Raw genomic sequence first — 24,828 nt, forward strand, 5'->3', positions numbered from 1 at the left:
AACCCTTTAAGTGAGTGATATTTTAAGGTCGTGGCCATTTCCTTACACATTTGACCTTACTGCGGACTGGGTCCACTTTAATTCCATTGTTGTTTTAATATGACCAAGATACTCCACCTCACTCACCATGAATGTACATTTGCTTGTGTAAAGCACTCTTATCTAATTTCTACTGCAGATCACGGGAGCAGCACCATGAATAACCTCCCAGCCAAATCTTGCTGAGGCTGACGAGCAGACAGAGATATTCCGTTCGAAATCATACGTGAATAATTTTCTTCTCTTCTCTCTCTAGCCTCAACAAGCCCCAATTCCCTAGATAGATCTAGATGCCACATGTCATCCATATAGGGCCTTCCTAATGCAACATTTCACCCCTCTCTTGGGGTGCATTAAATTCTTTGCCCCTAGGCACAACCCTTGCATTAGGCCCTTGGCCTTAGATCTACCCAATCTGGTGCTATCAGCCCTCACCTAGGACCTTGACATTAATTCCCTCCCGATCATTTACATGAAGCGCAAACAAATATATTACAATGATAGATCCTTTAAGGGAAATGTCGACTGATTCTTCCGAGGTCATGCTACCTCGGCTAGAGCGTAACATTCCTTCCCTCTTCAGACATCAGCGTCCTCGATGATAAAGTCTGGGAACACTCTCCGCAACTGATATACGGATTCCCATAATGCGGGACAATGCATCAGCCACCTTATTATCTTTTCCTCTTCGGTACCGAATCGTTAAATTAAACTCCTGCATGAGCTCTGCCCACCTAGCTTGGCGGCCCCTTAAGTCGGGCTGTTTACAAAAATGTTTCAGAGTATCATGATCCACATCCACATAAAACTCTGGGGATCAACTATTTTTAACACCGGTCTTGAGACCACAGCTTGTTTTATGGTATTAAAACTTTCTTGTTGATTCTGTCCCCAAATAAAAGGTACTTTATCTGAGGTCAGATCAGTCAATGGCGATACTATTCCGGAATATCCTTTGATATGCCTTCTATAATTCTGGACAAATCCCAAGAATGATCGCAACGTGGTCAGACTCTGAGGGATTGGCCAAGTTAGTATCGCAGCCACTTTCTTCGGATCCATTTCTACCCCCTGTGGAGTAATTATGAATCCTAAATATTCAAGCCTAACCATATACAGTATAGTTTTCTTTTTATTTACATAAAGATTTACATAAAGACTGGCTTTCCTCAAAGTGCTGAACACTACTCTTAAGTGTTCACGATGCTCAGTAATACTTTTACTGAATATCAGGATATCGTCAATAAAATGTACTACGAACTTTCCGATATACGGACGTAGTAAATCGTTCATAAGCATGACGAATGTCGCTGGAGCATTGGTAAGTCCGAAGGGCATTACCAAAAATTCATAATGACCAAACCTGCTTCTGAAAGCGGTTTTATGCACATCCTTAGCTCTAATCCGGATTTGATGGTAGCCACACTTAAGATCTATCTTGCTGAAAATCACGGCTCCATGTAATGCATTTAGCAAATCATCAATCCGAGCCATCGGATACGTGTGCTTAACAGTGATATTATTCAATGCTCTGTAATCTATACAGAGGCGAAACGTATCATCCTTTTTCTTCTTTAATATCACTGGCGAAGCAAAAGGTGAGAAACTTGATTGAATCTGCCCCAACTTGAGGTATTCTTCCAGTTGTCTACGCACCTCCGCCTCTTCAGTAAAACTCATTCTGTAGGAAGGTCTATTTACAGGTTCTGTCCCCGGGATCAGTTCAATCTTATGTTGAACTTTCCGCTCTGGAGGTAACCCATAAGGTAGTTCATCCCTAAAACATTCAGAGAACTCCTCTATTATAAGATTAGCCAGCTTGGCCATCTCACCACTTTGTGCAACATCAGTGCTAGCCGAAGAATCATCAACCGGCTCTACCGATGCTGTGCAAAGGAATAAAAACTCTTCCTGAGCTTTTCGGATTTCCATCACGGAAACCAACGGTCCCTGAGGTATATCTTTTTCACCTCGCAAGACATAAAGCACATCATTTATCTTGAATTGATATACATGCTTTTTTCAATCAATGGCTGGATTCTTCCTAGAATGCCACGCCATACCCAGGGCTATATCTGCATGAGCAAGCTTGGTCATTTCAAAATCAAGCTTCTCAGCATAGTCCTGAATCCGAAGCTCCAACTAGGTAACCCTTTGGTCCCATACTTCAGTTGAACTTCCATCTGCCATCCTGACTGTATACGCATAGTCAGATGGACTTGTCTTTAATTTCAGCCTCTTCACGAGCCTGGAGTTAATCACATTGTGAGTTGACGCCGAGTCAAACAACACAATGACATCATGATTGACCACTTGTTCTTTCATTTTAATTAACTCCGTATCATTAAAGGATGTATACCTCGTTGCTGTGGGCTTAGATAGGATGTTATCAGGTGCACTCGTCACTAGCTTAGCAACAGACACACATAACAAACAAGGTACTAACCTCTGAGAAGATCCCGCTAGCTGAATCTGCATCTCTTCCGCTCTGGGACTTCCCTCCATCTCCACGTCGCACTCTGAGATCACCATCTCAGCCATCCGACGATCTTTGTTACGTGAACAATCCTTCCACTGATGAGCCTGAAGGCAACCAAAACATAAGCCTTCTCTCCTCGCTTTTTCCCTTTGTTCTGGGTTCAAGGGAGACTTAGACCAAGCCCGGGCTGCCATTGGGGTTACTTTCCTCTTCACTCCAATAGTGGTACTTGGTTTAGGAGTTTCATCCGGTTTCGCCTGCTTGGCTTGACCACTCGGCTGAGAACCACTCCCTCTACTAGTCCATTTCTTCTTAAACCCAGATTTCTTCGGATACCCATATTGGGTTCCGACCTGTGCAAACCCACTTGGCTTGCTGCCCTTGGCATCTTCATAGTTCAGGGCTATAGCTATTGCATCATCTAGCGTGTTCGCGTACTTAGCCCGAACTTCCATTTTTATTCGATCATTCAATCCAAATATGAAATCTTTCACTTGGATTGATTGAGGCAAGGGTTCGTCAATTACACTCTCTCGAAACTTATCAGTGTACTCTGCCACTGATAAATTTCTCTGACGAAGGTTCCATATTGATCCCAAGCTCGGGATGCTTCGTCAGGAGGTAAGAAGTGCTCCCTGAACTCTCTTTTAAACCCCTCCCATGTAGTGGATGCTATACCATCTTTTTGTTGTTTAATCCATCACCGATTCGCTGCCTCACTAAACATGTGGGTGGCCTCACGGATCTTCTTAATGTCATTTCTGATTTCACAAATGGCGAATGCCTCGTCCCATTTGTGTAACCAGGTCTCAATGACATCGGAGCTACGGTCGTTCATCCGACCAGAATACTTTTCCAGTCTGTAATTGGCAATATTTGGCACTTTAGCCTTCCCAGGCTCGACCGTATGGACACTAGACTCCGGTTCCATTGGAGCCTTTCCCTTCTCCTCTCGAGAAGGTCTGGCAGACATACTATGTATCGCTCTCCTAAGTTCGGACTTGCCCTGCATTGGCCTGTAATTGCTGCGCTAACAACTGTTGCAAGGCATCCTCCAGCAATGCAATCCTGCCAGATAAAGTGTGAGCTACTGGGCGCGACACCTGCTGGGTCGGCCGGACTCCTGATTCACCAGGGTCCCTCCTGGAAGCTTATTCTTCTGCTTCCATTCTGTTCAATGGGTGTTTTGGTTTGTTTTGTTTTGATTTGTTTTTTGTTTTTTGTTTTTTTTTTTAAAACACCACTAGAAAGCTGTATTTACAAGCTGACACAATTCAGTGTACTAACACTTTGACACAATTCCCTATACTAGGGAATTCTTGCAATCCCACATTCACACTGATCAAGCTTCTAATACATGCATATATCTCAGATGGCGCTTTTCCCTATACTAGGGAAATTCCTGCAAGCTGACTCTGACTGAAGCACACAGGCATATGCACAGGCATAATCTGTCCCTACTACAACATTAAAGCCTCATGCAGGCTGATCATTCACGAGATCCTGTCTATGAAAGTAGAGCACCACCCGACTAAATCGAGAAGAAAAAAAAACAACAACACGAAACTAATGGAGGTCAAAGAAAGCTCCCTGGTCATCAACGATTTCACCACTTCTTGGTTCCCTGTAAATCCCGCCAACAGTCCGCAGTCACAGCCTTGGATCTCCCTCGACACTGAGGAGTGTTTGCGCGGCCTTTTATACTTGCCTACCCTGTTCAAGCCCTGCGCTTCTGCGCCCAATCTGCGTCCCAGAGTGTCGATGGATCGTCGCCCCAGTCATTGCTTACGAGCAGGTTGCTTGGCGTTGGAGATCTCTGAGCACACGTGTGCCAAAGCAGCAAATCACGGGCTAGCCAGCTTGCTCTGCGCCACCTCTGCGTTCCAAATCACAGCTTACGTGCCAAATGATCTCCCCGCTCACGAGCTGCTGTTATCCGTTCCAGCACCTTCCCTTGGGCTTTCCATTGATTTGCGTCAGCCACAAACTATCAACGTCGAAGGGCCTTACAGGAACCCTCCGCTCCAGCAACAGCTTAGACGCCCGCGTGTCCCGCTCCTACGCTCTACGACAAGCTTGCGTAGGCCAGCGCCAATCGATGCATAGGCCAGTCGTTCGTCGTCACCACGTAGCACCAACACAGTCAGCCCATCGATTTGGCGCTCAGGTCTGTCGACGATCCAGCTCTATCCTTCCAGCTACGCTCCAAGCCTGTTGTCGATCACGTGAAGGACCAAATTCCTTGCCTATTCGTCGTCAGCCACCAGGGCTGTCCAGGCCTGCACCTCGAGCTCACGCTGCCCGTTCGTCATCGTCGTGCAGTCCCCTCCACTTCGTAGCCTTGTGCTCTGATACCAAATGTAAAGCACTCTTATCTAATTTCTACTGCAGATCACGGGAGCAGCACCATGAATAACCTCCTAGCCAAATCTTGCTGAGGCTGACGAGCAGACAGAGATATTCCGTTCGAAATCATACGTGAATAATTTTCTTCTCTTCTCTCTCTAGCCTCAACAAGCCCCAGTTCCCTAGATAGATCTAGATGCCACATGTCATCCATATAGGGCCATCCTAATGCAACATTTCACCCCTCTCTTGGGATGCATTAAATTCTTTGCCCCTAGGCACAACCCTTGTATTAGGCCCTTGGCCTTAGATCTACCTAGTCTGGTGCTATCAGCCCTCACCTAGGACCTTGACATTAATTCCCTCCCGATCATTTACATGAAGCACAAACAAATATATTACAATGATAGATCCTTTAAGGGAAATGTCGACTGATTCTTCCGAGGTCATGCTACCTCGGCTAGAGCGTAACAGCTTGCCTTGGTAAAGAGTTGGTGTGTGCTTAATAGTTCTAAAATCTGTTTCATGTGCAACAAGTGTTCCTCTCTTTATGTGCTGTATATAAGTATATCATCAAAGAATACCAGAGTAATTTATGGAGGTCAGGCTGTAAGATCGTATCCATCAGTGCTTGGAATGTTGGTGAGGCCAAAGGGCGTCACCTTGAACTGGTATAATCCCCATTCATGATAGCCAGATCTAAGATCAATAGTTGTAGAGAACTTAGCACCCTTCAATTCATCCAACAAATCATCTATCCTGTTCTTTATAGTAATTTTATTAAGGTCTCTGTAATCAATACACATTCTGTAGGAACCGTCTTTTTTCTTGACCAAAAAGAATGGCTGTCACATGGACCAGTGCAGGGCGCAGGTAGTAGTGATGCCTGGCTACACGGTTAGGACCTTTTCGCTAGGAAAAGTGTCAAAAGACGTATCACCAGTAGAAGACTTGACTTTTTAGTCAAAAAGTCAACATGTTGACTTTTGAACGAATTGACCAACCAAATCGGCCAAAGTCAGCTAGTCTGCCCTAAAAGTCTATAAAAGAAGATACGAGCCTATTCATTCCAGCATTCAGTTCAAGGGTTCTCACATGCAGTTCTGGCCTTCAGCCTCAGCATCCAACTCAGCGTTCAGTCCCCCCAGATCATTCAGCATACATCCACAGTCTACAGCATCAGCTTTGCCTACATCAGGAGGAACAGACAGGAGCATATTCGAGGTCTTCAGTTCAGCCTAAGCCTTATCATTTGCTCCTCATCAGTCTCATCATTGGCAGCAGAATCCTCAGCATCTACATCAGCATTCCCTATAGCCTTTACATCAGCATTTTGTCCTCAGTAGCCTTGCAGCATGAGTGATGCTCTTCAAGATTCTCACAATTCTCAGAGCACCTTTAATGCAAAAGGACACAATTACAAAATTAAAGCAAAGCAAATTTGGTGTCCAAATGTTCAAAATTGCTCTATGTGTGGGGTTAAAAGTCAGTGTCATCTACAAATTGCTGATTAACCAATGCTACACATTTTCTCTACATGTCTTAATGTCAAACAAGTCAATGAAATGCATACATCTTAATGTCAACCATACAAAGTCTAGGTACTCCACACTCAGCAGTGGTGAACAAATTCAGTAAGCATCTAAAGGAGCTCATTATGTATTCAGACATTTGCATTCATATCAGTGATTGCAAATAGCATTGCACACCATTGCATGTCTTGTGTCAGATCTCTGGTCAGTAGCCTCTGCATGCTACACTGGTGAAGCAAAAGGAGATTGACTAATGCTTTGTCAAGAAGCTCCTTAATTTGCCTTGTCACCTCATCTTTTTCAGCCCTTGAGAGGCTATAGGTGCGTTGCTCATCAGTTTTGACCCTTGGTTCAAGAACATTTCGATGTTCTATATTCCTCTTGGGAGGTGGTGTTGAGGAAGGTCAGCAAAAACATCAGCATACTGCTATAGTAACTTCTGCTTCCAGTCCATTGCCATCCTTTGTTTTGGTCAGTTGAAGAACATAAAATCCATTGACAACCCTGTTAGAATTATTATTATATTCTAGCAATGACCAATGTAATGTAATAAGTAGGTTAGGGGCACTTTTCCCTCTTTAGAGGTTTTTCTCCCTAACCACAGTTAGTTTACTAACTACGGTTAGTGAAGGATAAGGTTTTGTCACTTAGACAAAACCTTTCCGTCTTCTTGTATTACTCACTTCATCTATTGCAACTTACGTTCAGCTCTCTGACTCTCCTACTCTCTCTTTATCTAACATTTGGTATCAGAGCAGCAAGACCCTTCTCCTGGCTTTTTGCCAGTCAGCTTGTCCGTACCCTGCGTGCACTTGTTAGCTTGTCTGTACCTTGTGCGCCAGTTTGAATGTTGCCCGTTTGTACAACGCTCGTACTGCTAGTACTGCAAGCAGCGCGTCCGTACGTAGGTAAAGTGCTGCACGTACTTAGCCCGTACGTTGTCCGTACCATTCACGCGCCATCTTTGTGCAGTCGTACCACTGTCAGTTGACTAAACGGAATCCGTACAGCAGCTCGTCAGCTTGCCATACATCCGTACAGCAGCAGCCCGTACTTGCATCATCTGACTGTACCGTGCACCATTCAGTAATACAAGCCGTACAACAATTAGCCGTACAGTCGTACAAAAGGCGTCGGTACTATTTGCTGTCCGTATAGATATCTGTGTCGTACCACCTGCTTCTGCTATCCGTACAATTGTATGGACACTTTTGTCAGTCGTTTGTACAGTTGAGCAGAGCCATCTGTACAACTCGTACACGCATCCGTACACAGTGCATCAGCCGTCCGTACACAGGCATCCGTACACAGTTGTCTGTACAGCTCTTCATGCAGTTGTCTGTACACTTCTGTTCCCAACTTCGAGGTGCTTCTTTGAGGTTGCAGCTCTGTACCATTTGCACGTTACTCTTGCAGGTGACAGACACAAAGTGCATTTTGGGGCTCTTTTGTTTGCGTATGCACATAGGTGCATTTTGCAGGGAGCCATTGTTTGGCTGTGGATTCAAGCAGGTGCATTTGGGATTGTGGGTGTGCTCATTTGCTTACATTGGCAGTAGAATTTGGTTCTTTTGCAGGAGATACTATTTGGGTGAAATTTGGCTCAATTTCAGCTCAAAATTTGGGGCTTTTAGTTTTACACTGCAATTTCTTGCATCTTTGGGGATTTCAGGCAATTTGCCCTCTTGTGGATGCAATTTCTTTGAAGAAAGTGGGGCTTTTGGCATTCTGATGCAATTTGGCAGTGTACAAGCATTTTGGGACTGTTGCAGGCAATTTTGGACTCATTTTGAGTGACATTGCAGACATTGGCAAATTTCGCAGTGTTTTTTGGCAGTTTTGGGGAGCATTTGCAAGATAATTGAAGTGCATTCTGAGCCTTTGACAGGATGTGACAGTATTTGTCACTGTGGGCAATTTTTTCTTTGCAAATTTTGCTTGTGTATTTTATATCCCAGGAAGGGATTTCACTTGGTCAGTTTGCTGTATTTTTTGAGATTATTTGGTATAAATGGCTCAGAACAACTCCAATGAGGTGTTCGGGGTTCTCACACAGGAGGATAAGTTGGATGGCACCAACTACTCCTTGTGGAGTTTCATGGTTCACAATATTTTGGTTGGCAGACATCTTTGGGATTATGTCAATGGAGATGAAGCAAGACCAGATACAACGACTACACCTGTCACTCCTACAGCTGGAGGCAGGGGTAGAGGTACAAATGCAACACAGGTGGTTGGAGCAGCCGCTCCAGGAGCTTCCACATCAGAGCAGAAAAGATGGGACTCTAGAGATACACAAGCTCTTTCAGTAATTTCCCTTTCTGTCAAGAGGTTCATTATACCTCATATTTGGTCATGCAGGACATCTATGGCAGCTTGGGAGATACTAGAGAGTATGTTTGCAGCATGAAATGATGCCAGGGTTTCCTTTCTGAAGCGAGAACTTTCCCATACACATATGGAGGAGGGAGATTCCATGAGTTCTCACCTTACAAAGCTTCAGGAGCTCAGGGAACAATTGCTGAATATTGATGAATTCAGAGATGATCACCACCACTTTGAACCCTCTTCTTGAGTCCTATCTCGGTTTCCACACCTCGCTGAATTTGTCATTGAGGAGGGGCAGCAATCCTCTCTCCTTTCACGAGTTGGTAGGACTTCTGTTGCAGGAGGAACAAACTCGCAGAAATATGGCAACCCGGGCTGGCGAGCATGCTATGCTCTCCAAGTTCAAGCCCAAGGGTAAAGGGCAGCAAAAGCCACATGCCAATCAGCCCACACATCAGCATAAAATTGATTCTGGACAGCCTTCTTATAAGGCAAAGGGTGATACAAATAAGCAGAAAAAGAAGGGCATTTGTCATTATTGCAAGAAACTAGGTCATTATATTGGAGAGTGCAAGAAGCGCATAGCCAAAGAGAAGAAAAGGGATTCCGGTATGGCTGTGTCAGATGCATCAGTTCCACATTCTCATGATGGAGGAGATGTTGCAACCAACTTTGTTGAAGAGCACTATGCCTTTTTGTCTTGCACTCCAGATTTTTCAGTGATTAGTTTTGATATTATAGCCACTAATGATGATGACCCATATGCTTGCTTGACTTGCAGTTATGATCCTTCAAAGGATGAATGCTCTTTAAGCGTTGATGAGACACTTCATACTTGGTATTTTGACAGTGGTGCTTCAAAGCACATCACTTCCAAGAAGAGTGTGTTTGTATCTTTGCATTCTCCACCCACCAAGAAGAAGGTAACTTGTGTGAATAATTCTTCTTATTCAGTGTGTGGAGTGGGAGACATTATTCTCACATCCACTGATGGCACAGATTTCAGAATTTCAGATGTTCTCTATGTACCAGGGATAAAGAAGAATTTGCTTTCAGTGTCCTCACTCAATAGAGGAGGATTACAGGTTGTTTTTGATGATGACAAGTGTGCAGTCAGAGACAAAGAGAATGACTATGCTTTGATGTGTCTGGCACTTTGTATCGGGGTCTTTTTCAGCTTGATCTATATGAAAAAAGATCCCATCTTGCATTATCAGTTAACACTCCCACTGTTGCGATGCATAATGAAGAGTTATGGCATGCCAGGTATGGGCACATGAGCTTGGCAGCTTAATGACGCTTCAGAGGCATGATATGGTTGATGCGTTGCCTCCTTTGGAGTCGCCTCCTCCTCATGCATGTGAAGGTTGTATTCTTGGCAAAATGCATAGACTTCCCTTACAAAAGGATGGTGTTGTGAAAGCTACACGAAAATTACGGCTTATTCACAGTGATGTCTGCGGTTTCATGGACACATGCTTTTGGGGGTTATCTCTATTTTGTTACATTCATAGATGACTTTATCAATTACACTTGGGTCTATGGTCTCAAGGCAAAATCAGAAGTGTTTATGCATTTCAAACACTTTGTGGCTATGGTTGAGAATGAGACAGGACTCACGGTGCAGACACTTAGAACAGATCGAGGGGGGGAGTATATGTCTATAGTCGGAGTGCTATAGTAGTGGCAAAGAATCTTGTGTTTCATGCTCGCACGAAGCATATTGAGGTTCACTATCACTATGTCAGAGAGAAGTTGCATGCAGGAGAGATCAGTATGATCTATGTATCAACACATGACAATGTTGCAGACATCTTCACCAAAGACGTGAAAAGTTTGAGGCATTTCACAGTGCCCTGAACTTATCTCCTTTTGGTGATTGATTATTTCCTTGTACATGACATTGGCACTGCAGGGGGTGTTAGAATTATTATTATATTCTAGCAGTGACCAATGTAATGTAATAAGTAGGTTAGGGGCACTTTTTCCTCTTTAGAGGTTTTTCTCCCTAACCACAGTTAGTTCACTAACTACGGTTAGTGAAGGATAAGGTTTTGTCACTTAGATAAAACCTTTCCCTCTTCTTGTATTACTCACTTCATCTATTGCAACTTACGTTCAGCTCTCTGACTCTCCTACTCTCTCTTTATCTAACAAACCCAAAAGCATGCCAATGGGTTCTATATGAAGGGAAAACAAACCTCCAATGAAAATATAACCTTTTGAAAGTTGTATTTGAGTGGCCTGTTAACATTGATTACTGATGGAATAGGCACCTCAACTCTAAGACCATACTCGAATGTTATTGGATGTAATCTTACTACTTGAATAGAGCTGGAATTGATAAAGTTTAGGGTGCTGCCACCTATCAATATATGAGCAGGTCTGCTGTTGGGTACAGCCCTTCAACCTAAGAGTTTGTGCACCTTTAGAGCCCAGTAGAGCCTTTGGAGAAAAACTGTCTAGAACTGATTGAGTGTCCCAGAGTAACCCCTCTTCCTCTACACAAGAAATTTTCCCTCTCATCGCACAAATAGTCATAAATAACTTCTAGATTCCATTGTTGGCAAAGACTCAGTAGGATACCCAGGAATAGAAGGGGTTATTGAAGAAACAACTGGCCTGTTGTCATTTGAAGTGCTGACCTTGGTTAAAGGCTTGGTGCCAAAATGACCAATACCAATGTCCTTCTTGTACTTAGACTCATAGAGTCAGCGAATTGCATGGCCTCCTTGAGAGTGCTTGGCCTTTGGACTGAAACGTGTGAGGCAAGACTAGAGTGCAGACCATGAATAAACTTGAGCACACTACTTCTGTCATCAATACTATGGATAAAAATAGATAATCTCCAGAACTGTCTAACATAAATTTTCATTGTTCGTTGTTGTGTCGAATATATTGATCCAGGGAAAAAGGAGATATCAAAGTTTGAAATATATGTCATCCAAAGTATCAATTACTATACCTTTGTGTTGTAGATGCCCCCATTATGTATTAGTCTTCAAGATAAAGCATAGGAAATCATTATTTTCTTTTGGGTACAATGAGAAATAGTCCTCCATTTTTACTCATCCACTCCTCTAACTCACTGGGTGAACTAGACTCTGTTTTAAACTTGGAAAGAATGACCTTATCTGAGAGCTGACCTAAGATCAGAAGGAAGCCCTTTATACTTTTTAAACCTTTGACTCAGAACTGCTACTTTTATGGTGAACCTTCCTGGCGGATGCCATGAACCCGTCAGGTTCAGTAGTGGACTGGTTCCTCATCTGAATCAAAATCCTCTTGAAAAGTAGGCTAAATGGATCTCTTCCCTTCATGTATTTGACTTTTCTTAAGGTAATCAAACCCTTTATGCATAGTTGACGTTGCCTGATGGAAACTTCCCCATATTTCTATCGATGTCGTTCATGTCGAACGACCTCTTAACATTACACCGCCGGATCCCCAATCCAAAGCTTGCCAACCATTCCGAAGAAAACAATGCTCCTGCTCATCTCTGGCGTTAGTGAAGATCCATTGTCTGATTATTAAGCTTGATTTCATCTCAAAACTTTGAGCATAGGATTCAGACAATTCTTAATTGATTGCTCTTGACATGATTTGTTATGATCTTGACTGATAGCCTCAATAAGAGCAGAATTATTATCCTCAGGCATTCCCCTTTGATTAGTCTGCTCCTCTGCCATTGATCCCAAACCTGAAAGAGTGATGCCCCCAGCCATAATAGTCTCCCCATTCAAGTCTCCGTCCATTACAGGGTGTTTTTCAATTATCTCCTGTTCTTTGGATTGGTTTATTGATTTCTTGTCAGGCAGTATGTGTTGTGAGATCTCTCTTTTCTGAAAGAGGGCTAAATCTCAGTATAACCAGTTAAGTCAAGCTCACCATTGAAGTGGGAAATGGATTTTGAGAAATTACCCTCAAAACCCTAATTTAAAGTTTCATAGATTTCCCCCCTTTTTGCTCATTTCTCCTCCAAAATATTCAATTAAAAAACTACAAAACATGAATATGATTCGATAGAGTATGAGAAGAGATCATGATAGGTAATTCGTGAAAGTTTTGAAAATTTGCTAGTATTAGAAGAAAGGGGGGTTTGCATAGAAACCAGGTCAACCTTGATCCAATTGAAATGAAACTTGGTACAGCCGTTGGAGATGCTTGAGCGGCACACTTTATCAAATCTGGTTAGAATTTGATGGGATACACCCGCTCATTGTAGCTTTTGTAGATAATTCTTGGTGTTAGGATGTCTAATCCAATTGAAATGAAACTTGGTACACCCCTTGGAGACGCTTGAGCGACACACTTAATCAAATCTGGTCAGAAATTGATGGGATACACCTGCTCATCATAGCTTTTAGAGGTACTTCTTGGCAGCAGGACACATGTACAAAAAACAGCTCCAAAAACAGAATTAGTTGTGGGTATTATTGATGGGATTGAAAAACGTTCAAGACAGAATTTGGAGTTATGATGAGGAGAGCCAACATGGTTATATCTCATAAACCTGAGCATCAAGGATAATATTATCCTTGTTGTCAAAACCTAAAAACGCAAGGGAAGCGTGGAAGACATTGCAAACCACCTATAAAGATGCTAGCATGCAGGACAACCATTTGAATTAGCTCAAAAACATGATAGATCAACTAGCAATGCATGGTGAGAAAATGCATGATCCAAAGGTAGTTGATCTTCTTCTCAAGGGTGTTCCAGGTATAGTTTTTTTTAATAATGCTCTCTTACAAAGAGCATCTTTTCACTGTAACTCAGCTACATGGTTACCTCATCACTGAGAGCAAGGAGTTAGGTGATTTGGATGATTCAACCTTTATGAGAAGACAAAATCGGAAAGCCCTAAACCAAAGCAAAACTCTACTTCTCAGTGCTCATAAAGCATTCAAAAGGCCTGCCTCAAATGCGTAGCTTGGAAGAGAGAGAGAGAGAGAGAGAGGACTTCAATGTTGTTGGAGATAAGTGCACACTAAGTGTACTATTTCCTAGTCTACATTTGTCTAAGTCTAGTCTAGTCTAGTCTTTGTGTCTTGAGTGTGTGCCATGTGGCACCTCTACAATTATCCCATAAGCACTCTTGCTTTATGTCTTGTACTTTGGCCCATATATTCATGGGTCACATCATTGCAATCTATCTGTCTAGCTTGTGTCTTGTCTACACTCTTCTCAAGGTATTTCTTGTCTTTCAATCTTGTTATTATTTCATTTCTAGTTTCTAGTTCTTGCTTCCATATTCCAACATGGTATCAGAGCCATGTAGATTCCTCTTCTCTCTCCTCAGTCTGCTGTAGCCATAGCCGCCTCTTCTCAGACTTTTGCTCCGCTCAGCTGGTCGCCATCTCCATTTTCTGCTCGTCTTCTTCACGCTGCTATCGTTCCTGCTCAGATCTGCCCGCCTCTTTCTGCCCCGCCATCACAGCACGCCATTGCAGGCTAGATCTGCGCGCCAGATCTACGCACCATCTCTGCCAGATCTGAGCGCCAGATCTGCGCAGTTCAGCTCCAGATCTGCGCCCATCAGCTCCCGCTCCTGCACCCGCTCCTACACCTGCATCAACATACGAAAGTGTCCGTACAGTCCGTACGATTGTATGGAATCTGTACCTGCTGTCTGTACAGTCCGTACGACTGTACGGAATCCGTACCTGCACAGGCCGCACTGTGCCATCTTCACGGAGATCTGCGCCATCTGTTCGACCTCCTGGACTGCGCCCCTTTTTGCACCTCTGCCTCTGCCTGGGATTAAGGTACTGTGCTTTGCCTTTTTCAGTTTGTTGAGTAGTCTCTCTTTTTTGCTGGTTCCTCCTGCTTCGATGGGCTGTCATATGCTATGGCCTTAACAAAGTGGTGAGAGAACCGGCTTCTTGGATCTCTCCTTTCATTTATTTCTGCAATATTGTAAGGGAATAGACACTGCCCTTGCATCCTAGCAAGAGGTAAGACCTTCCCACATGGCATCTTCCTCTCATTCTCTCATATCTATCGACAAATTCAATGGGTCCAACTTTCATACTTGGCAAATCAAAATCAAGTGCCATCTTATGAAAGAAGGTCTTTGGGACATTGTTCACCGTGCTGCTCTCGAAGAGTCCGACATTGAGCAAGTTGTTACTTATGTTCCCAATGCCAAAAACGACAAAGCCTATGCTATCATCTTGCTCGGTCTTGGAGATGATTACATTCATCATATCTCCGACATACAGTCTGCTTCTCAAGCATGGATCACTTTGGATACCCTTTTTGGACCCAGATCTAAAAACTCTAAGATTGCACTTATGATCTCATTCTTTGATCTACATATGCAGGAGGGAGCTACTATAGCCTCTCATTTCAATTATCTTCGCAGTCTTATGGTTCAGCTTGCATCAGTAAAGTCTCCCATCTCCGAAGATATTGCTATTGCTGTGCTTCTCAAAAGCTTACCTGACACCTATGCTACTCTTGTCACTATCTTCAAGTATCACAATAATCCTTCTCTTGAAGGTATCATCAATGCTCTCCAAGAGGAAGAAAGAACTCAACAACGAAAGGTAACTGACACTGCATTTTTAGCAAAGAAAGGAAGTTCTAAGGTAAGAAAGCCTTGCACCCATTGTGGCAAAACTAATCATATGGAGAAGGACTGTTTCAAGGCTCATCCATGCACCATTTGTGGCCGTGATAATCACCGGGAGAGGGACTGTTACTCCAAACCCTCTACATCAGCCCCTGCATCTACCTCAGCCCATGTTGCTGCAGCATCTCCATCAACAGATCCTGCTGTTCCTTCCTCATATGATGAGAAGTGGACTTTCTGATTACTTCTATTTCTTGTCTACCACCTTGACCACCGATGATGTAGGTCAAGGGGTTCTAGTGTCTTGGTCTTTTTGTTTGACTACAGTCAGTCTTCTATCTATCTAGTCTTGTCTGTCTGTCTATTTGTCTATCAATCTGACTGTGTTTTGTTTTAGATCCATCTTGTCCCTACCCTTGTGGACCCATATGAGGATATCACTTGAGGAGGGGTGTCTCAGGATCTTTGTTTGTCATGTCTTCTGTCTTGTCTCTCAGTCTATCGGTCTTTATGTCTGTCTTCTAGTCTTGTCTTTCTGTCTTACTCTTAGTGTCCACTTAAGGAGGGTGTTGGAGATAAGTGCACACTAAGTGTACTATTTCCTAGTCTACATTTGTCTAAGTCTAGTCTAGTCTTTGTGTCTTGAGTGTGCCATGTGGCACCTCTACAATTATCCCATAAGCACTCTTGCTTTATGTCTTGTACTTTGGCCCATATATTCATGGGTCACATCATTGCAATCTATCTGTCTAGCTTGTGTCTTGTCTACACTCTTCTCAAGGTATTTCTTGTCTTTCAATCTTGTTATTATTTCATTTCTAGTTTCTAGTTCTTGCTTCCATATTCCAACAAATGTGCATGAAGGAGAAGAGGGGGAGGGGGGGTGGGCTTGCCTTCAAATAGAAAGAGAGAGAAAGAGGGAGGAATAGGTGGAGATAATCAATCATAAAATACAAAAAAGAAACAAGTGGATCAATCAACAATTCACAATAAGAACTTTTAAAAATTCTGACTTTTGCCCATCTCCAAAACTGAAGCCTTCACTAAGGCTACCTACGGCAGGACAAAAAGCACGAAGAAGAAAGTACCTTGCTTTTATTGTGGGAAGCGTGGCCACTTTGCTTGGGAGTGTAAGAAGAAAAGGACAGATATGGCTAAATGCGGGTGTAAACTACTAATGTATCTATGTGCTAGACTAGTAATTTTGAGAAAGCCTTAGCTATCTTAAAACCAAATAAGTTTGGCCAAGGCGATCAGTAATGAACTATTGACTTTGGAGCCTCCAATCATTTCACTCTACACAAGGACAATGACCATGAAACATGAAAGCTGAAGCTTGAAAGTCCCAAGCTCTTGAAATATGCTAAAAAAATTCAAAATTCGAGAGGTTTGAATGCTTTTTATCAAAAGTTTGAAATCAAATGTGCAATCAGGTTGGTGAGCCTCTTTGTCGGTGGGGAGCTTGAAGTCCCTTGTGCTTTGGATGTTTTTGTGCTGCGCGGAAAGATTGGCTTTAGTCCTTTGAAATCTCATGAATGACCCAAGGGTGTGTACCATGCTCTGGGATGGGTTGGTGTACTTCCAATATGCCATCAGAAAGTCTTTAGTGGAGCCAATGGCATAGGGACCAATAGGTGGCAAAGTCACCATTGCCTATGTTGTAGCTGGACAATGCTCCACTGCAGCACACCAAAGGTCCATAAATGCCTCAGACCCCCACCCTGGTTGTTAGCCAGATTCCGTAGGCAGTGAGCTGGGTCTCTGTAAACAGGTTCTGACGGCCAGCTTTTTGTTTCTTTTCCCCATGATCAGTGCCTTTTGGATTGTTTATTTTTTGATTTTCAACATTAACAGAATGTTCTTTTTTCTAGGAAAAAACAGGGTGCGTAAATGCCTCTCTTATAAGGAGGAGAAAAGGGCGGGGTGCTAAGGGAAGCGTACATGGGGAATAAGCCTGGTCAGATAGGTGGATTGAATGAGGCAGACAAGATGTCAATGAGGAAAGGGGAATAGAAAGGGAAGAAAGAATGGCGAGGGAGAACAAAGAGGAAAAGTAGTGAGGGATGAGGGGAGGGGCATGAGGGAAAGAAGCACCTTGTATTCTCATAAGTAAGAAGGAAAACAACTTACAAAACTGTGAAAGATTTGATAGTGGTAACTATACGAGTTTGATGAAGTGGAGACAGTGATTTGTGTGGAAATCAATCGTCCTCCAGCTTAGTCCAAGCAGCTCGCTCCATTTCTGAAATCATCGATGATGATGAAACTTGCTGAGACACACGTCAAGCCGTTGAATTGTACTTTAGAACTTAACTTTTAAATAGGTCATATTGGACTTTAATCCTTACGTGGCTGAGCATTCTGCTATCTTTTGGTATCTGTGCTGTTGGAAGTGCTTGGCAATCTTACAGTTGCATTGAAGCTGATTATAGTGAGATGATTTTGCTGTATCCATTCTCTATTCCTTCTATCAGTTTCGCAAGATACTTTTAATCTATCGTAGCTCTCAAAATTTTCATTAGAAGGGTGCTTTTAAATGTTGATATTTAAATGCTGCAGTTCTAACTTATTTGTTGACTGCAGTGTCTTATTGAGATTTGCCAAACTCTTTTTCTTGTGGCTTATTTTTTCAAATCTGTTTACAGCCGTCCGTCTGAAGATAGGACAATTCCTCTTAGTGTCATAGCGGAACGAACTAACCTCTCAATTGAGGAAGTGGAAGCTCTCCTAATGAAAAGTTTGTCCGTAAGTTGTCTTTTCCTACCCTGCACATCTGAAATCAATATCTTTAGTTTATGTGAAAGAAAAGAAGCTTCTTCATGCACGGTCTTCATTGCTAGCTTTTAGCATGCCTTAGTGTGACTCAACTCTCACAGGCAAGCGAAAGGAAGTCAAGTAGCGATTAGATTTTCCATTCCGTTGTCATAAATTTTGTTGTAGAGGAAAGCCTTGACAAATGTTTCCACAAGTGTGTTTTTAATGGTTGTCTTCGAGCCATGTCCATAGGTTGGTGTTAAGCAAGGTATTTTTTAAATTGCATTGTGATCTGTTTTTTTTTTGGGCAAGTCAAAGGTTTCAAATCGGATCTCAATTTAGTATATTTTACCTCATACGAAAAGGATTGGGTGTATCTTGTTATTTTTTATGATAGACTATTTTGGGAACATGTTTAGCTGTGCATTGGTCAGGGCCAAAAGTTTCCAAATTTCAAACATCTAAATCTGTCTAACGTTTGATTGTGTAAGTGTCTTTATATTGAAAAGCAAAAGGAGGGATGGATAGAAATTGTAAGGAACTCTGATGCACAAAGTCCACATCTAGGGGATGCAACCCTGCCAAGTGGTTGGCCAATCAAGGCTCCACACACACATATCCAAAACCATGCATACTAGCTCCCAACGAGGTATTACAAACCTTATCAATCCTCTCTTTAAACCGAGGAGGGAGATAGAAAATAAAATAAAATGAACCACCCACATTTGGCCAGGTTCAAAAGATTTAAGTTGAACCACCCACACAGATATAGAAACCACCAAAAGAATATATTTCCGTCCAAAGCTATGGACACAATACAAAATGTGGTCCTTTGAGCTTACCACAAGGTACTTCTATTATCTGCCGGATATCTCTAGAACACTGAGCCCACGTGCTCCACCTTGAGCGTATGTAGACTCTCCGTCCAAAGACCTCAGCGCCTTGCTGCCCTAAAAGACAGCCTAGGTTCCAGCCCTAGATGAGCGCAGTCTGCAGCACCTCTGGGTCTCCTCTGCCTCCTGGATGTAGGCCTGAGGGTCAGTGTCCTTCTGCTCCTGCTGCTTCGAAAACTTGCTGGCTGCTGGATGTGATATGGGGCCAAATGCCCCTGGTTTTATAGGGCTAGAAGCCCCTTGAATGGGCCGACTTTTGAGGGGGGTGGGCCGACTTTTCAGGCCCCCCCTTTTCTTGATTTGAGGGCCCTCAGGGCCGACCTGCTGGCCAACCCAGATCTTCCCTTTTGGGCTGCTGTTGAGCCCCAAGGGAGGCCTATATAAGGCCCCTCCCTTGGGCTCCTGCCATGCCAAGATGGCTGGCTTGCCTTGGCCTCCATTTCTGCCCTGCAGTGCCTCCCTCTTCTGCCCCTTTGGGTTCTGTTGCAGGCCCTTTACCTGGCCCAACAGCTGTGCTATGCAGCCCGTCCTTGACATCTGCTCCCTGAAGGTTTGCTCCAACGGTTGCCAGTTGGCAAAATCAAGGTGACATAGATATTTCCTTTCCAGACCCTTAGCTATCACTGTGAACGGACAGTTGTTTTTCGAATCCCAGTTTTGCTTCTCTTGGGCTGTCTTCGTTCTATTTTCTACTTTAGAAACATTTCCCAAACTGTTCATCTCTGGACCGTTATCTGCCAAGTATGGAAGCTTCTTCCATTGAATATTGCCAGACTAACTGGATGAAATGGATCACTATGCCATGGGATCCTCTGTTGCGCTCTGATTCCAACTGAAAAGACACAAATTGCAAAGGGTTGATTAGATTTTGACGGTTTTTAACAGTTTCTGGATCTAGAATCAGTCAAAACTTTAATATGTGTGAACATGCAGTGCAGAATATGATTTGCAGCTGCCTAGAATGTAGAAACTCACATGTGAATGTGGAAGCGAATTTATTGTTATTGAGCAAAATTAGACACTTTTCTAAGTCGATTTTCAAATTTGTAGAGTCTGGAGTGGAGGGAATTGCAGTAGATTGGACAGAAATCAGCATGTGGGTTGTAGTTTATGCAAGCCACAAATTTTGCATAGAAAATGCAAGAAATAATTTCCTGTTTTGTAAGCCTTGGAAAGCTGGGTCAGGTCTCAATTTGTAAAGTATGCAGTGTTGTGCATGATTGCCTTGTTTTGCGTGTTGGACAATACACTGTGCAAGTAGCAGAATTTTGTCCTGCATTGCAGCTGGTTGCTCTGATGCAGCTTTGGACAGTTTTGCTGTTTTTTGATGCAATGGGGTGCATGTAATCTCACAAGAGATTGTCCCACTTGTGGTGTGAGAGGCTTTGTGATTTATTTGGAAACGTGATGATCAACAACTGATCAGATGGCTTCAATAAGTGATGTGTGTATCAGTGATGTATAGAAAGTGGAGGGTTCATCCCCTTACACATATGGAAGCAGAAAGAAGAGAAGTGCAAGTTAGCTCTTAATTATGGGAGATTATCGATGACAGGTGGGCACAAACGAGATTGCAGACTTAGAGAAACAGTAAGAAAAGGCCTTTGCAACAATCAATTTCTGAGTACAAGAACATGCGATTTCACAAATTGAGGCAATACCTTTTCCCGTTGACTCTTGGAGGATCCTTAAGTATGTATACAGAGCAATGAATATTGCCTCATTTTCTTGCTATGAAGAGCATGTTGTATTTTGTTAGGCAAGGAGAGACTGAGGCAATTGATGAGTTCAAGCTCCAGGATCAAAGAATTTTGGAATGAACTGTGCAGTTGTTAAGATAAGGACAATGATTTGGTCTGAATTGTCTTGCTGCTGAATCACACCTTGTAGTCTTATGTTCCAACTTGACTCGTTGCTGAATAGTTTTGTGTGAGCAGCCCATAGCACGGGAGAAACTCCTTCCATTTGAGGAGTTTTTGGATAGGCATTGTAGGAAGACAATAGAAAACAAACAAATGCTTAGCTTGAGAAAGGGGTCAAACATAAGGACTGGTTGCAATATCAGAAAAAGGATGGTAATAAGCACAGGAAAGTGCCATGTTGTGGAAGGCTTCCTAATATTCGAAAACCTTGCCATGCAAAATTAAAAAAGGTGCAATAAGTGATGTAAAGAACCATATTGTGGAATCCTGGACATGTTGGAAAAAGAAGGCAGACATGGGGGAGGGCACGTTTGTAGAGGTAGAGCCAGACGTCCAAGAGCACCTGGAAGAATGCTCAGGACAGCAATTTTAAATATGTAATGAAGCTTTTGGTGGCAAAGGCAAAAGATTTTAATTTCAACACATGCTAATGAAACATCATAATTTCATAATCATTCCACTTTTGGTTACTTGTTAACCAGCTGGACCCACCTAGTCCTGGCCTTTTCCCTTCGGTCTAGTAATCTCCAATACCCCTGGAGGCTGGCAGGCCGACCCACAAGGCCAACAACAAGGGGCTCCCAAGCACAGAGAGGCCCCCCATAGCATAGGGGCGAGCCGGGATTGTGCTTCATCCTGGGGCCACTGAGCTACCTTACCACACTGCCTGTGAGGCGGGGCTGGTTACTTGTTGCCCTTCCCTTTGGGCAGGTTACCTTGACAGCCCATTGCCCTGTAGGTCGGTTTGGCAGTCGGGCTACTTACCTCTGCGTAGATCTTCCCCTAAGGAGGTAGGTACTTGGTGCACCTCCAGGGCACTTGCCAGCCCTGAGTGTGCCTGTAGGGCATTGTTTCAATGAAACAGAACAACTCCCTCCGGGTCCCCAGGAAATGTGGCCCTCTCAACAAATCGAGGTCTTTCCGCTCCAATACTAGTAGAGGATGAAGGCCTTGGTAGGGACCTTTGGTTTGGATTTCTTCCCATGGGCTCCACCTTGCCAAGAACACGGTAAGCATGATAATAATAAAAATCCGAGCTTTATATCTTTTTCAGGAAAAAGGGCTTTGCACAAAGCACATTCAGCAAACTGGTTACTTGGATCTTAGATGGACTTTGTATCAATCGGGAAAGAGGAGGCAAAACTAAAGAGTTAATAAGCCTGCAAAAGAGCTATAGGGGGCTGCTGTTGATTCAGACATTCATTTGGTCAATTTGAAACAAACTTATGACAATGGTGAATTGAATTCTGTGAATTTGCTGTTCGTAATTCATATTTTAGAGCAGAAATTAGTATAGAGTTTGATGACAAGGAGAGAAAAGCAAAGAACATGCAAAAGAGTGAGGCATCTTATACAGGCTATACATATTTTCCAATAATTAATGCAAGGACTTCTCTAGAAATGAGAAGACTTTTTATGGCACAGGAGATGTCTCATATTTTACAAAAGAAAGAACACTAAAGTGACTGCAAAAGAAGTGACTTCAATGCCTCACCACCTTTGTATCTGTATGAAACGCTGATACGATTCCCTATGATGTCCTTGCCAGACTTTCTTTCATTGTGCATCATATAAGTGTCTTTCTGTTTTCAATAGTTTCACTTAATTGAAGGCATTTATTGATCAAGTGGATTTCCATAATGCTAGTTAAATCTCGTGTGTCACCTAATTCTTAAGCTTTGACACTTCTGCATCTGCATTTTAGGTCCTGTCCTTACCAGAACGTTTTGCAAGAAGCATGCATCAGTTTGTTAAAGTGTGTTACCGTGTTTTCCATAGGTTCACCTAATTGAAGGCGTTATTGATCAAGTGGATGGCACAGTCCATGTGTCATGGGTACAACCAAGAGTTTTGGGGATTCCACAAATCAAAGCTTTGCGAGATCGATTGGACAGTTGGCTGCAGAAAGTGCACACAACATTGCTGGCTGTGGAAGCAGAAACTCCAGATCTGGTGGCGTCTTGACTTTGAGGTGACTTTTATTACTTTGTCAATTGTTTGTGATCATAAATTGTCTGTAGTAAGTGGTGATCACTATGTTCATGAGAGAGGGTCTGCAGGTAGGACGCAGGTTTTTTCATTTAAAGATGTTTAAGCGTCCATCTTCGTTGTTATTCTTTGATTGCATGAACCTGTGCAGCTTGAAAGTGTGGGTGCAGAACTGTCTGGTTACGTAGAATCAGCACGTTGAAACTTTGCTACTGTTCTAATTTCTTGGACACACTCTCCTTGTAAATTCACCAGATGTTAGAATGCATGCATTTCAACAATCTTGCCATTGTGGAATTGTTAGAGATGAACTTTGTTGAAGTATCAGTGCAGGTTCTACTTTTTGAGAAAGTGTCAGGTACAGTTTGATATGATCTTATGTTGTACATGCACTCATGGTTTCTGGGATGGAGTTGATGAGGATGTCATAGTAGGAAGTGCCTGCTATGCTTAATGGAGTAGATAGTTTATAGCTTCTGAAGTGACTTAATAAATCTAGAACTGCGCTTATCATTTTTTAAAGCAATGAATTTGGTCTTGTTCCCATAATCATATAGTACATATAAGGTCCAGAAAGGAAGGGGGCCTCGCAGATGCTCCTTAGACACGTGCACTCACCTATATGCATGTGAGCTCGCAATTTTCCTCCATGATAGCTGGATGCCTGAATAATGTATTCAACAGTCGAGATGCTTGTGTATGAATTTATTTAGTTGCAATTGGGTTCTAATATTTGTGTGCCATTGTCTTCGGCCCATGAAGCCAAAGGTATTTCAACTGCAAGTTCAAGTGCCTCTCTCTGTGATTGTTCCTTACAATATTAAGGCATCCTCGTTAGCAGGGTTCTTAAAGTTCTTCTGTAGCAAAGAAGCTATTCCACAATTAGGGAGTAAGATATGAGTAGAATACTAATACTTAAACAGTATTATTGATGGTATTGTGATCTTCTGACCATAGATGCAAAGGTACTGATCCTTGCAAAGGAGAGAGCAAAATATTTGCTAAATTCCTTTTTTACGTGATCCTGTTGTTTGAGGTTCAGTGTCTAGACAAATAGAAGCATTGTAAAAGATTATTATGAAATGCTGGGATAGGGCATAGGTATTCACATGGTATGTTTGATGTAACACTGTCCTGTTTTCTTGTTTGCACGGCACTTTCAGGATCTGAAGATCGGGACATTCCTGCAGTGTACTACATCATAACATTCCAAGGGGTAAATCTGGGATATGGCAGTGTTTGACTATGAATGCTCAAAGCTTACACACATAAGACGAGGCTTGATCATATTTTGAACACTTCATGCAGATGCATTAAAATCTCTTGAGGTCGACATCAATGAGAAGAGATTGATTCTACTAAACACTTGACGAGGAATTTTATTCCTCCAATCCCGTTTTTTTGTATGAATATCTGAATTTTGCACTCCTCGTTTTCAATATAATGCTCACTTCTGATATGGAGGAATTTTATTCTCAGATTCGATTTCTAATGCTTTTTTTGGTAAATTGTCACATGACTATTGGTTTTCACGTTTTCATTTTAAATGTGGTGCCTTTTCACATTAATGCCACAAACCAAAACATTACAGATTCACATATTATTATATTTGTCTAGTTTATGCCTTGAACATGCTTGTAAGGATTTGGTAGATACAGAAAGGTGTGTGAAGTTTGTGACATAGGACGTTGTAGAAATCTTGAAAAAGATGAATAATAGCACACCACTTTGAAATATAAAGAAATAGTGGTTTTTGTAGAGTCCTATAGCAACAAGTGGCATAATGCCATAGGAGGCACCCTTGAACTAGTTTATAATCCATGAAGGCAATATCCTATTCTTGATGAGCTAAGTACAACAATTCCCTCCATAACACACAATGGTTGTAGGATTCTTAAAGATCTCGTCATCATGTGTTATTCAATCCTCCCTTGAAGAAGCGAGTTATCCTATGTGTCAAGAGATCTTGATA

General features: G+C 42.6%; 1 protein-coding gene across 1 annotated transcript in view; it reads left to right on the top strand.

Annotated features, from left to right (window-relative positions):
• Positions 1–24,313, top strand: part of LOC147903507 (26S proteasome non-ATPase regulatory subunit 13 homolog A-like) — a 45,626-nt gene extending 21,313 nt beyond the window's left edge. Inside the window, exons 5-7 of the mRNA XM_087399508.1 lie at positions 17,944–18,043; positions 22,647–22,839; positions 24,020–24,313. Coding sequence (XP_087255634.1) covers positions 17,944–18,043; positions 22,647–22,832 — 286 coding nt within the window. The 3' untranslated portion in view covers positions 22,833–22,839; positions 24,020–24,313. The remainder of the gene's footprint in view (positions 1–17,943; positions 18,044–22,646; positions 22,840–24,019) is intronic.
• The last annotated feature ends 515 nt before the right edge of the window (positions 24,314–24,828 follow it).

Source organism: Dipteris shenzhenensis, chromosome 3 (assembly GCF_047967505.1).
Source record: "Dipteris shenzhenensis isolate YYH24624 ecotype China chromosome 3, Dip_SZ_1.0, whole genome shotgun sequence".
NCBI classification, from domain to species: domain Eukaryota; kingdom Viridiplantae; phylum Streptophyta; class Polypodiopsida; order Gleicheniales; family Dipteridaceae; genus Dipteris; species Dipteris shenzhenensis.